Source organism: Antechinus flavipes, chromosome 6 (assembly GCF_016432865.1).
Source record: "Antechinus flavipes isolate AdamAnt ecotype Samford, QLD, Australia chromosome 6, AdamAnt_v2, whole genome shotgun sequence".
NCBI classification, from domain to species: Eukaryota; Metazoa; Chordata; class Mammalia; order Dasyuromorphia; family Dasyuridae; genus Antechinus; species Antechinus flavipes.
In genome coordinates this window covers 255,443,910-255,457,853 of record NC_067403.1, presented here as the reverse complement: position 1 = coordinate 255,457,853, position 13,944 = coordinate 255,443,910, and the positions used below count along the sequence as shown (strand labels likewise).

Genomic DNA, 13,944 nt, shown 5'->3' with positions numbered 1-13,944 from the left:
CTTCCCCAGCTTAGTGTCCAGGGCTTGGAAGGGGGTGGGCGCCGATCCCAAGGATGCTGGGCTGGGGAGCACCATGGGGTCACCCGGCTTCCCAGGGCACTCCTGGACCCCATCGGAGGGAGCTCACTCATGGCCAGGGCAGGGTCCCGAGGGGCAACGTGCTGGCTGCCCTCCGGGGTCCGCGGAGCCCAGAGACGCCACGAGGAGCTTTGCAGAAGCCCAAGTTGCAGATCGGCTCTGGGAAGACTTGTTCCCCGCCGGGGCCATCCCCAGATGAAGGCCCGGGCTCCCTACTGTACTGGGCTGGGCTGTGAGGGAGTGACCCGCAGCTCCCCACCTCAAGGGAAGGTCACAGGGTCAGGATTAGGACTGGAAGGGGCCTTCAAGGCCAATCCCTCCCCCACCCCTTGACATGAGGAAACTGAGGCCCCAGGGACTTGCCCGAGCTCACGCACAGATCTCGTAGTTGCTGTAGCAGGAACCTTGTTTAAGGCAAAAACGTTTAAAAGGGGCTCCTGGGTCAGGTGGATTTGAACCCAGTTGCGGGTCCAGCCGCGCTCCCTCTCGCACTGGACTAGAAAGGACATTGGCTTGAAGCCATCTAGACCGGCCCACTCGGTCCCAGCCGAGCAAATGGCCCCAGATTGGGGATGACGGAGGCGGGGGGCTGGGGCTCCAGCCAGCGCATCCCTGGATCCCCGGGGTCCCCTGCCCCCACCTCGGACCTTCTGTCCATCGCCGCCCTTGACTCTTCTACTCCCAGGGCGGGGCTGCCCTCTCCCCTCCTTGGGGATGTGGCAGGAAGGCTGAAGGTCTCCAGGTAGTGGTGAAGGCAGGGAAGAGGGTGGGGGCTCGGGAGCACGTAGGGACATTGCCCTGAGCCTCTGGGGTGGGGTGGGGCAGAGAGGGCAAGGTGAAGCTCGGGGCGCCCGATCCAGCTTTCCTGGACTTTGCCACTGCTACTTCCCCCAAGATTCAGCCCAGGAGCCCCCCCACTCCACAGGGGGTGGGGGAGTAGAAAGCAGCCGTAGCTCCCCCCCCCCCCCATATTCTCCAAGTTTGCTGTTGTGTCCAGCCCTAGCTGGTCACCCGGGGCCTCTCCCCCGGTACTTGGCCAGGCTGACAGAGCAATGGGGCTCTGCCAAGCGAGGATGCAAACTGCCGGCCCCCCACCTCACCTAGGAGCCCCACTTTGAGGCAGCCAGCTTCCTGACGGGATGCCCGGGGGGCTGGCCGGCTTCTAGACCCAAGTTCTGCCCCATCCGGGCCTTCCCAAGGTTCTCCATAACAGCTTGAAGGGCCAAGTGCTTGGGCGAGACGGCAGTGGGAGGAAATCCATCAGCAAGGCAGCTTCTGGGGGCCGGGACACGGAGGGAGGTGGTCGGGAGCGCCCGGTCACGCTGAGGAACATCGTGGGGACAATCCCGAGTCCTCATCAAGCGGCAGCGGCCCTTTCTCCCGTTCGCTCCCGTGAGCCCCGGGAGGCCTCCTCAGGCCGAGGTGTCCTGGGCCATGGACGCCCAGAAAGAAAATCGAACCCCGCACCAGAGAAGTGCAAACATTGGAGGTGAACACCCCAAATTCAACCTGTAGGGGTGCTCCCCCAGCCCTCCAAGGGAGGCTCTGCGCCCGCCAAGGCCACCCGGGTTATGGCCAGTCCTTCCCATAAGGCGTAAGCAGGGCTCCCTTCCCGGGACTGCTACGGTGCTGCTGAGGGCCCCAAGGCCCCCAAATCCCCAGAGCCCAGAAGGGACTGCCCTGCCACCCTCCCCCATCTCCACGGAACAAAGCAGGACGTCCCTGGCCAAGAGATGAGGCTGCTGTGTTTGGAAAGCCCTCGACAGCCACGGGGCACGTGGGGGATCTCGCGGGAACTCCCTGAGGGGGTCCCCATTCAGAGGGGAAGGGAGGCCCACTTGCCAGCACCAAGGGGCAGGCCCAGGGATGCAGGAGGAAGTGAAGCCGGGCCCGTGGCGAGCTCATGTTCTCTAAGGGGAGACTGTACCCACCGGGGGCTGAGCCACGGGAGGCGTGGTGGGCCCCGAGAAATCGAGGCTCTCGGGCAGGTGGACACAGCAACGTGGCGCGTCCAGCGCCTGGCACAGGGTACCACGTCGCTCACTTGGCTGATGGCGCCATGCTGCCCCCTTGGGCACTGCCCAGGAGCCCGGCCCTCGCACCCCCAGAGCCAAGGGCGGAGGCCCAGGGGGCCGGGGCTCAGATTTGGCAAAGGAGTCACTGTCCTTGAGGGATTGCCCCCATTTTCCAGGCCCCAAGGGAGGGAGGGGTGGGTAAAGGCCACCTAGGACCAACCTTTGTCCCAGCCAAAGACTCCTTGACAGAACAGGATGCTGAGTAGAAGATAAGATTAGCTGGCTTTCCCACAATGCTCCAGGTTTAGTCTTTGCAGATGGGGAAACTAAGGCCCAGAGAGATTAAGATTTACTTTTGGGGTCTCAGAAGATCCAGACTTGAACTTGAGACTCCTGGCCTCCGAGCCATTGTACCATCCTGCCTCAGCCGCCCGCCCTGTCACACCTTTCCCTTCCCCCCCAAACACTCCCTTGTTCTGGAAGGGTGCGAGCACTGGGGGGACCCCGGTCTGGGAGGCTAGCCTGGGCCAGGCCAGGATGCTTGGGTTCCTGGAGCCCCCACCCCACCCCACCCCCACCCTGGGCACAGTGCAAGTTCGAAGGTCGCCCTTCGAACCACACTTGTGATCCCATATTGACAGGCAAGCTAATCATTAACCCCCCAGGGGCATTGGGCTTGGCCGGGCATTCAAAAGGCAGCAGGTCCTCTCTTCGGGCTCACTTCCTCCTCGGGCTCCCTGCGAGCCCCACGAGGAGCACAGCCCCCGGCAGGCCGCGGGCACGGACCCCACGGAGGGACCCGCAAGGTAAGCCGCCCCGCGCCCGCCTCCGTCCCTTCCCTTCTGGGTCAGGGTCCCCCCCAGCTTCCTGCCCTTCCCAACGCTCAGCATCCAGCCAGCCTGGGGGGCCGGGCCAGCTCCAAGGGCAGAGCTCTGCCAAGTCCCCCGGTGACCTTGGACAAAATGCCGCCCCTCCGAAGGCCTCCATTTGCCCCTCTACAGGAGGGGGGGACCCTAGGGAGTCTCCCTCCAGCTCAGCCAGCTGCGGCTCTGGGTCCTCCTGCCTCAGTGACCACAGCTGCCAGGAGGGCTGCCGGCAGCCTTCCACTGCGGGGGGGTCTGAGAAGGGGGTGCAGGCCGACACCGAGACGGCCCAGAACGGAGCAGGGCTCGAGAGCAGCCGTTCCTGGGCCGGAGGCCGAAGGCTGTGACCAGGATCTGAGACGGGCCCCCCTCTGGCCAGAATAAAGGGCCTGCTTGCAGCGAGGGAGGGGTCACAGGGCCCCCAGTGATGTCCCCCTTTCCCCTCACCCCCTTCCCTGTTTTCCTACTACTTTCTTAGTCCAAAACTTTTGTTTTATATTATAGAGAGAAAATGACTTGTCCAAGATCATACCTGCCAAGGTAAGTGAGCTGGGCCAGGAAGTCCTGGGACAGAGGGAATCCACCCCCCCGGGCGTTCCTGGCCTGGGAGCCCAGAATCCTGGGCCGGCTTTGCCATCACTTCCCTTTTCTGGGCCACCTCCAACTCCCAAGGGGTGGAGGAGCTTTAATGAGCCTGAGATTAGGGGGCAGCCTCTGCGCCCACACCCTGCCCAGAGCCCAGGGACGGTCGGGCAGCAAGCGTTCGGGGAGCACTTCCTCGTGGCTCTGGCCCAAGGTCCGAGTTTGCTTAGGCTAGAGTAGACTCCCCCAGGATGAGCCCAGCCTCCTAGAGCCAGGAGAAGCCAGTCCGGCTTTTACAGAAAAGGAAACCAAAGGCCCAGGGAGGCGAGAGGACAGGCCCCAGCTCCCACAGGTACTAAGGGGGAGTCAGAATTTGAACCCGTATCCTTGGAGCTCCCTGGGCCTGCCCTGCATGTCCTGGCACAAGAGGGAGAGGCCCCTCTGGGAGGGTTCTGGAGCCCTGACTCGGCCCCTGGGGCTACGGGCCAGCTCCGTGGGTGCAGGCAAGCCCCCCTCACCCCCAGGAGGCCCAAATGGGCTCTTGGCTGGGAAGGCCTTGACAAAATTAAGGGATCGTTAGCGTCTGATGCCATTTGGGCAGCGCCCCGGCCAGCGGGTGCCTCTGGGAACAAAAGGCAAGTCCCCTTTCCTCCATCTCTGTCCCAAGTCCGAGGTCCCGCGGGCCCATCACCTGGCTCAGCTTCCTCCTCCGTGAGGGGGCCAATGCCGTGCTCCTTGTGCTGAGAGGGACTTGGGGTTCAACGGCTCCTTTTACAGAGGGGGAAACCGAGGCCATGCAGGGGGGGTGCCCGGGGTCCAGAATCTGGCGCTCCGGAGCCAGTCCCCGGTCCGCTGTGCCAGGGGAACTCATTCCCTGGCGACGGCCCCTCTGCCCCCGTTGACTCTGCTTGTCCCTCCCTTTGTGCCCATCACCCCCAAATCTTTCAGGAGACAGTCTCCTGTGACCCCAGGCCTGAGGAGGCGAGCAGAGCCTGCAATCCTTGCAGGGGTGGGGTGGCCTGGGGAGGGGGGTGGGGGGCCTTCCGTTGGGAAGGCCCAGGGCGCTGGGGCCCCGGCAACGGTTGGGAACAGGAAACCGAAAGGACAAAGAAGGCCGAGGGAGGGAGGGGGCCCGGGCTGTAAATCAGAGCCGCTCCCCAGTTTATTGAGGCTGGCAGGGGCTGGGCACGGACTTCGCCCGGGGTAAGGAGCGTTGGCAGGGCGAGGGCACGCCGAGTGGGCGCCAGGTGATAAGGAGCCAATAAAGAGACTATGACCCCGAGGCCCGCAGGAGGCCGGGCACGGGCGCCACCCGAGGAAGACGGCAGGAGGGGAGCCGCCGTGGCGCCCACCCCCTGTAACAGCAACTCCATGTGGGACGGCTTCCTTCTTCCAGTGGGGGCGCTGTTACCTTGGGTGGGCAGCCCAGATCGCCGCAGAAAGAAGAGGCTGCGGGGCCCACCCCGAGACCGGCGAAGGGCGGGCTGCACCCCTCCCCCTCAGAGTGCGCAGGGCTCTGACCTATGAATTGACAGCCAGTCCTCAGTCTCCCTTCTGGCTGCCAATTCCATAGGTCACAGGTATGTTCGCCTCAATACCCACGTGGATGAGCTGCCAGGGCCTGGTGTGGGGGAGGAGGACGGCCCAGGAAGTCCAGCCAAGCCAGCCCCAGGACCCCCCTCATCCGGCTACCGGGGCGGGAGCCCGTCGGGTACTGGGGGAGAGTCAGGGAAGAGGAGCTCTGGGTCCCAGGCTCTGGAGAGACTGGCAGGCAGGGAAACAGGAGAATGGGGATGCCCCGGGGCTTCCTCAGGCCTCCAGGGCCAAATGGGAGCATCTCTGCTGGGCCTGTGCATAGTGCTTGGCACACAGTAAGTGTTTAATAAATGCTGCTTCTTCCCTCCTCCTTCCCTCCCTCCCTCCCTCCCTCTCCCTTCCTTCCTTCCTTCCTTCCTTCCTTCCTTCCTTCCTCCTTCCTTCCTTCCTTCCTTCCTCCTTCCTTCCTTCCTTCCTTCCTCCTTCCTTCCTTCCTTTCTTCTTTCCTTCCTTCTTCTTTCCTTCCCTCCCTCCCTCCCTCCTCTCTCCCTCCCTCCCTCCTTCCTTCCTTCCTTCCTTCCTTCCTTCCTTCCTTCCTTCCTTCCTTCCTTCCTTCCTTCCTTCCTTCCTTCCTTCCTTCCTTCCCACTTTCCCTCCTTCCTCCCCTTCTCTCTATCCCCTCCTCCCTCCAGCCTCTTTGAACTCCTCAGTTTCCCCCCAAGGCTCAGCTCCAATTTCCAGGCCTCCATTCCCCCTTCTTACTTGCAGTGCTTTGTACCAGCTCCTACCAACGGCCCTTTCTGGGGGGTAGAAGGCAGACTCCTTGAGGGCCCTTACCCCACCCCCTCCAGGGCTTGGCACAAACTAGATGCTTGTTGTAAAGTAAATGCTTATTGAGTTGAGTGGAATGGCAGGACTAGTTGGGGGACACCTGGGGGGAGGCTCGAGGTGCCACGTAAGGTGGGCACACCGCGGGCACGCCACGGCTCCACAAGCTAATGCTGATGTGGCGCCTGCTCTGGGCCGGGCCCTGGGCTAAGGACTTTGCAGTTATGGTTTCGTTCCATCCTCACAACCATTCTGGGAGGGAGGTCCCCCATTTTACAGAGGGGGAAACTGAGGCAAATAAGTTAAGTGCCTCGCTAGTGAGTGTCATGGCTAAACTTGAACTCCGATTTCCCGACTCCAAGCCTGATGCTCTGTATGCTGTGGTGCCAACTAGCTGCCTCCAATAAGGAACATTTGAAGTGAGATTTTTCAATGTGCACATATACAGTTTTAACCACAGGAAATCCTGCTCCTTAGTGTACAGGTGTTTATTTGGGGGAAAGGCCTGGGCCAGGACACGTCCCCAGTCCTCCCTCAGGACCCCAGGGGTTAGACATGTCAGCCGTACACTTAGTGTGGCCAGTGCACCCGCCCCGGCGGGCAGTGGGGGTGGGGAGACGGGGCTGTCGAATCCCCAGCTGGGCCGAGACACATCAAGGGACGTACAGGGAGTGACTGGGGCCCCTTCCTAGAGGAGATCCCCGGAAGGGCGTGGGCCACAGGAAGAGGGAGTCCATCCAGGAGGGCTTTCAGGAGGTCCAGGCTCCCTGACCACCGGTGACCCCTCACATGATCGAGAGCTGGAGGGGACCTTGGAGTTAGAGGATGGCCATGTCGATTTGACATCTGTTAAATGGGCACATTGGATTGGGGGCCTCGGAAGTTCTTCCAGCTCTAGAGTGGTGGAGGGTGGCTGGCCTGGGGGCCACCTGCACTTCCCTGGGCACTTCCCACACCAGCCATAGGCTGCCCTGAGGGTGCAGGGGGTGAAGAACAGGATCCAGTTTGTTCTTTCTTGATCTTAGGTGAGCTTTTGGGGCTGGGACTGAGTCTGAGGCCTTGTAGAGGCCAGACCCTGGCCCACCCAAAGCCCTTCCTGCTGCCACCGGGGGCTCCCAGAAGCATCATTACCCTCCTCCCCCCAGCCCAATCTTTACCTACAGAACTGGAAACCTGTTCTTTACCAAGGCCCTGGGGTCCAATCCTCCCTCCCTCCTTCTAGCCTAATCTGATTGGTCCAGGAAACTATCTCCCTAAAGTAATCAGGGATCTCCCAGCTGCTCATTCTCCTTGACCCCTCTGACCTTGGAGACTTGGTCACCCCCTTCTCCTGAGTCTTCTAGATTTTCAGAACACCTCTCCTTCTCTTTCTCTCCCCTCCCACCCTGGTTCTCCTCCTTCTCCTCTGCCCACCCCTTCTCTGTCTCCTTTGCCCCTTCCTCCTCCAGATCAGCCTCTAACCATGGGGATTCCTTGTCATTTTCACTTCTGCATCATCACTGGTCAGTCACGATCACCTTTTGTCACTTTCACTCTGCATCACCTTTTGTCACTTTCACCTCTGTATCACCTCTGGTCAGTCACTTTCACTCTGCATCACCTCTGGTGACTTTCACTTTGTATCACCTCTGGTCACTTTCACTCTGCATCACCTCTGGTCACTTTCACCTCTGCATCACCTCTGGTCACCCCAGTGCAGACCTTCACCCCCTCACACCTAAATATCTTCCCTCTCTGCTGAGTCCGAGTCTCTCCCATTTCAATCCATCATCTATTCAACCACCAAAGGGATTTTCCTAAAGTCCAGGTCTGATCCTTCAATAAACTTCAGTGGCTCCCTATGGCCCCAGGATCAAATACAAGATGCTGTTTGGCCTTCAACGCCCTTCACCTCCTGTCCCCTCCTACTTTTCCAGTCTTCTTCCACTTCGCTCCCTGACGCATCCTCTCTGAGCCGGTGAACCCGCTTCCTGGCTAGTCCATGAATAAGCCCCAGTGTCTGGGCATTTTTTCTGGTTGTTCCCAGGCCCGAATTGCTGTCCCTCCTCTGTTCCAATTCCTGTCTCCCTGGCTTCCTTTAAGTCCCAATTAAAATCTCATCTTCTCCAGGAGCCTTTTGGTCCCAGAGCAATCCATCGGAACGTTATGTCCTATTTATGCCGTATATCGCTTGTTCGTACGTACCTGTTTGCCTGTGGTCGCCTCCATTAGGCTGTAAGCTCTTTGAGGGCAGGGACTGGCTTTTGTCTCTTTTTCTCCCCCCAGTGCCTAGCACAGTGCCCGTCCTGTAATAGGTGCTTAATAAATGCTTATCGATTGATCAATTGAATAAATGCTTGTTGACTTCAACTGAATCATGTGTTCATGTGGATTCCCAAGAGCCTCTGCTTCTTCTCTCCCTTCTAGGCCAGTGAAATAATTTAGCTATTTTTAAACCCTGAAGTACTATTGACATTTGAATGATGAGGCGGGGGGGGGGGGGGGGGGGGGGGGGGGGGGGGGGGGGGGGGGGGAGGGGGAGGAAGGGGTCTCCCGGGATCCTGGAATTAGTGGGGATCGCTCCCGGAGGTCATTTGGTCCAATCGGTCCTCAGAGGCGAGGTGAGCACAGAGTGAGACCCCTGGGTCCTGGACCCTGACACAAGTACAAGGAGCCTTCCCAGAAGCCCCTTCTCCCCCCCCCCCCGCTTCCTTGCTGTTACCCCTGACCTTGAGCTCCCCTAACCCACATAGAACGCGTCATCCAGAGGGTACGCGCAAGTCCATGTGCACAGGGAGCCCAGACGTGCTCAAGTGCAGAGACGCGGACACAAGAGATGTGCCCGGGCTCACCCACACAGATGGGCTCCAGAACATGGGCGGGCCCGGCTCCGTCCCACTCTTTCCTCAGCATCTTCCCATCCCCCCATCCTGGCTCGCGTCCCAGCTTCCCCACCTCCCCCAGGGTCCTCCTCCCCCCTCTCTTCATGGCTCGATTCCAGTCCAGATGAGGCAATGAAGACTTCAGGTGGGAGGAGAGGCAAGGTTTGGGGGGAGTGAGGGAAGGGGGCAGCCCCGCAAGGGCTGCAGGGAGAAGGAAAGAGCCTTTCCTCAAAGGGCCAGCTCAGGGAGCGCGGGACCTCCCTGCTCACAGGCCCCCAAACGTGGAGGGTGACGCCACGGACCAAGGCCCGGTGCGCAGTGAGAGTCCGTGCCTGCCGCCCTCGCCTGGAGAGCTGACGCAGCCCTGGGCACCCGGGCACACAGGGGGCATCGCTGGGCCGGGCTGTGGCCGGAGACGGCAGCCGGGATGGGTCAGTGCTTGAAGCAAGGATTTGCTCAGGGCGTGGGGGCCTGGGCGGGACAGGCTGGGCTGGGGCAGCTGGGCCAGAACAGCAAGAGGAGGGAGGGTCCCCGGGAGGGCCGGAATTCCTCAAGCAAAGACCAGGCACCCTCTGTCGTGTGCCCCGTGCAGGGGACCCTGGCGGGAGCAGGGGCTCTGCAGGGGAGACTCATGGGAGGACCCCTGATAATAGCCCCTTTAATCACTGACTTTTATGTAGCTCTTGATGATCTTTGATTCTCACAACACCCAGGAGGCAAGTGCTATTATTGCCTCCATTTTCCAGAGGAGGAAACTGAGGCAGATAGCAATTAAGTGACTCGTTCAAGGCCACGCAGCTGGTTAAGGTCTGGGCAGGACCCAAACTTGGTTTTCCTGACTCCGGGTCAGCTTCTGGGCCCCTGATTGCAGTAAAACAGAGCGAGCTGGCGAGCGGGGGAGAGCGGGGGAGGGGGGGAGAGCCCATGATGCTGGCTCATTTCAACATCGGACCTCAGTTTCCTGAGCTGGAAAACGGGGTTGGGTCCAATGTAAAACATGTGCTCCTGGTGTGTTTGTTTTGAATAGACCTAAAGGGATCTTTTTGGGACGAGGGTGGGGACAAATCCCCCTGACTTGGGACTCTGGGAATGCCCCCCCCCCTCCCTTTCCCCTCCTAAGGGAGAGCGCCCGCGGCTCGCGCCCCCCCCCCCCCCGCGGGGTGCCTCTTTTGGTTGATCTTGGCCAATAAGCGGACAAAGAGCCGGCCCCGCCCACGGCGCCCGGGGCGTGGGGGACCCTGAGGTCATTATCTCTGCGGGAGACAGCCGGCCCGTCACATAAATAAGCGGCTTCCGGCTTGGTACAACAGGGGCTCGCCAGCCCCCGCCGCCCCCGCCAGAGCGGGAGCTGAGACTTTCTCTGGCTCTCTTTCCTCCTTCTTCCTCTCCTCCTCCTCCTCCTCCTCCTCCTCCTCTTCCCCCCCCTCCTCTCTCCTCAGTCCCTCTCCTCCCTGCTTCGTCCCGCTCCTTCCAGGTTCCCGGGCAGCTCCCGAGGCTCGGAGACTCTGCCTCCGGCCGTTAGACCCCCTTCCTCCCTTCAGGGCTTTAGCCTCCTCCAGGAAGGCGCCGGGGATGCCGGGTGACGCGCCCCTGCAGTCGCTCCCGCAGCATCCTCGGTCCCGTGACCGGAGCTTCCCGAGGGCCGGGCAGCCCCTCCCACTCCGCCTCTGCGGCCCCCGTGAAGACTGGATGCGGAGCGAGACCCTCAGCCCCATTAGAAGGGCCTGAGACGGGCCGCGTGGACAGCATCGGGCCACGTGACCGGGGCGGGAACCGCCCCAGGACCGCCGACCTCCGAGTCCGGGCCGGGCCCCCTGCACAGACGCCGACCGCTAGGGGGAGCCTTGGTCCCGCGCCCCATCAAACCACTCCAAAAGCTTCTACGAGAGCTCACTGGGGAAGCGCCGGACTGAGTGCGATTCCCGGCCTGGCCTGCAGGGGGAGTTCGCGGCCCGAAAATCAGTCCCTGAGCTTGGCCCCCAGAGCCAGCTCCTTCAGTAGGAGTCTGCATCTGGACAGCGTGGAGGGCGAGTGGGAGCCGGTCCCCCAGGGCCCCTCCCCCAGAATCAGGTTGCCTTGGGCCCTCTAACCCCTCCCCACAACTTCCCACCGAGGGAGCCGGAAGGCCCAGCCCCGCTCTATTAAGACTTTTAGGGATAAGTGCTAGTGCTCCCTGGCCCTCCCTTTTCCTCATCTGTTTAAGGGGGATGTGTGGAACTGGCCTCTGAGGTCCCTGGAGGTGGTGGGGTCCACTGGCCAAATAAAGGGGGTCTGGGGGAGACCCTTCCCTGATGACTTTTTTTTGACATCACAGTCTTTCCCAGGTACACTCCCCACCCCAGCCCAGCCCACCCCTGCCTATTGGCTTCTTCCTGTAACAGAAAAAAATATTTCATGAAAACCAAGGTTTGTAGCAACCGTATCCCAGAGAACCCACAGAGCCCACAGAGCCCACAGAGCCCACAGAGCCCAGAGAGTCCAGAGCCCACAGAGCCCAGAGAGTCCACAGAGTCCACAGAGCCCACAGAACCCACAGAGTCCACAGAGTCCACAGAGCCCACAGAGCCCAGAGAGTCCAGAGCCCAGAGAGTCCACAGAGCCCACAGAGCCCAGAAAGTCCAGAGCCCACAGAGCCCAGAGAGTCCAGAGCCCACAGAGCCCAGAGAGTCCAGAGCCCAGAGAGTCCACAGAGTCCACAGAGCCCACAGAGCCCAGAAAGTCCAGAGCCCACAGAGCCCAGAGAGTCCAGAGCCCACAGAGCCCAGAGAGTCCACAGAGCCCACAGAGCCCAGAGAGTCCAGAGCTCACAGAGCTCACAGAGCCCAGAGAGTCCAGAGCGCCCAGAGAGCCCAGAGAGTCCAGAACCCACAGAGCCCACAGAGTCCACAGAGCCCAGAGAGTCCAGAGCCCAGAGAGTCCACAGAGTCCACAGAGCCCACAGAGTCCAGAGCCCAGAGAGTCCACAGAGTTCACAGAGCCCACAGAGCCCAGAGAGTCCAGAGCCCACAGAGCCCAGAGAGTCCAGAGCCCACAGAGTCCACAGAGCCCACAGAGCCCACAGAGCCCAGAGAGTCCAGAGCGCCCAGAGAGTCCAGAGCGCCCAGAGAGCCCAACAGAGCCCACAGAGCCCAACAGAGCCCAGAGAGCCCACAGAGCCCAGAGCACCCAGAGAGCTGAGTGCCCAGACAGATCATGGAGCCCAGCACCCCCACAGAGCCCAAAGCGCGCAGGGCCCCCACAGAGCCCAAAGCGCGCAGGGCCCCCACAGAGCCCAGAGAGCCCAGAGTGTCCAGAGAGCTCATGGAGCCCAGAGTGCCCAGAGAGCCCACAAAGTCCAGAGAGCCCATGGAGCCCAGAGAGCCCAGGGCACCCAGAGAGCCCAGAGAGTCCAGGGCACCCAGAGAGCCCACAGAGCCCAGAGTGCCCAGAGCACCCAGAGAGCCCAGCACACCCAGAGAACCCAGAGAGCTGAGAAAGTCCAGCGCACCCAGAGAACCCAGAGAGCCTAGAGCACCCAGAGAGCCCAGAGAGCCCAGAGTGCCCAGAGAGGCCACAGAGCCCAGAGAGCCCAGAGCTCCCAGAGCGCCCAGAGAGGCCACAGAGCCCAGAGAGCCCAGAGCTCCCAGAGAGCCCAGAGAGGCCACAGAGCCCAGAGAGCCCAGAGAGCCCAGAGCGCCCAGAGAGCCCAGAGAGGCCACAGAGCCCAGAGAGTCAACAGAGCCCACAGAGCTTAGAGAACCCAGAGAGCCCAGAGCACCCAGAGAGCCCACAGAGCCCAGAGAACCCAGAGTGCCCAGAGAGCCCAGAGAGCTCCCAGAGTCTAGAGAGCCCAGAGCACCATGGAGCCCAGAGCATCCAGAGCACCCAGAGATCCCAGAGTGCCCAGAGCCCCTAGAGAGCCCACAGAGTCCAGAGAGCCCAGAGCACCCAGAGAGCCCAGATCGCCCATGGAGCCCAGAGCACCCAGAACATCCAGAGAGCCCAGAGCGCCCAGAACGTCCAGAGAGCCCAGAGCGCCCAGAGCACCTGGAGAGCCCACAGAGCCCAGAGAACCCACAGAGTCCAGAGAGCCCAGAGCGCCCATGGAGTCCAGAGCATCCAGAACGCCCAGAGAGCCCAGAGCGCCTGGAGAGCCCACATAGCCCAGAGAACCCACAGAGTCCAGAGAGCCCAGAGCGCCCATGGAGCCCAGAGCACCCAGAACGCCCAGAGAGCCCAAAGAACCCACAGAGCGCACAGAGCCCAGAGAGCCCAGAGAGCCTGGAGTGTCCAGAGAACCCAGAGCGTCCAGAGAGTCCAGAGCATCCAGAGAACCCAGAGTGTCCAGAGAGTCCAGAGAGCCCAGAGCACCTGGAGAGCCCACAGAGCCCAGAGAACCCACAGAGCGCACAGAGCCAACAGAGCCCACAGAGCACAGAGAATCCAGAAAGCCCAGAACGCCCAGAGAGTCCAGAGTGCCCAGAGCAATCAGAGGTCCCAGAGAGCCCAGAGCATCCACAGAGCCCAGAGCACCCACAGAGCCCAGAGTACCCAGAGAGCCCAGAGAGTCCAGAGAGTTCAGAAAGTCCAGAGAGTCAAGATATCCCACAGAGCTCAGAGAGTCCAAAGAGCCCAGAGAGCCCAGAGAGTTCAGAGAGTCCAGAGAGTTCAGAGAGTTCAGAGAGTCCAGAGAGTTCAGAGAGCCCAGAAAGCACAGAGAGTCAAGAGAGCCCAGAGAGTACAGAGAGCCCAGAGAGCACAGAGAGCACAGAGCATCCAGAGAGCACAGAGAGTCCAGAGAGCACAGAGAGCACAGAGAGTCCAGAGCACCCAGAGAGCACAGAGAATACAGAGAATACAGAGAGTCCAGAGAGTCCAGAGTGCTCAGAGAGCCCATAGAGCCCAGAGCACCCAGAGAGCCCAGCGTACCCAGAGCCCAGAGCACCAAGAGAGCCCAGAGCACCCACAGAGTCCAGAGCACTCACAGAGCCCAGAGCACCCACAGAGCCCACAGAGCCCACAGAGCCCAGAATGCCAAGAGAGCCCAGAGTGTCCAGAGCGTCCAGAGAACCCAGAGAGTCCAGAGCGTCCAAAGAACCCAGAGTGTCCAGAGAGTCCAGAGAGCCCAGAGTGTCCAGAGAACTCAGAGCGTCCAGAGAGCCCAGAGCACCCACAGATCCCAGAGTCTAGAGCACTGACAGA

At 61.3% G+C, this 13,944-nt stretch overlaps 1 protein-coding gene and 1 long non-coding RNA gene across 2 annotated transcripts; both read left to right on the top strand.

Moving 5' to 3' along the window:
• Positions 1–2,813: 2,813 nt before the first annotated feature.
• Positions 2,814–5,054, top strand: LOC127540110 (uncharacterized). Its single transcript, XR_007948098.1, has 2 exons — positions 2,814–2,899; positions 3,461–5,054. It is a non-coding gene; the product is annotated as an uncharacterized LOC127540110 (long non-coding RNA).
• Positions 5,055–10,023: 4,969 nt separating this feature from the next.
• LOC127540090 (sporozoite surface protein 2-like) lies at positions 10,024–13,733 on the top strand. Its single transcript, XM_051964651.1, has one exon. It carries the CDS (start codon positions 11,956–11,958, stop codon positions 13,639–13,641), a length of 1,686 nt encoding a protein of 561 aa, XP_051820611.1. The 5' UTR covers positions 10,024–11,955; the 3' UTR covers positions 13,642–13,733.
• Positions 13,734–13,944: the final 211 nt, after the last annotated feature.

Excerpts from the sequence above, each read along its gene's own strand:
- LOC127540090 (XM_051964651.1), top strand. The coding sequence starts at position 11,956 with ATGGAGCCCAGCACCCCCACAGAGCCCAAAGCGCGCAGGGCCCCCACA.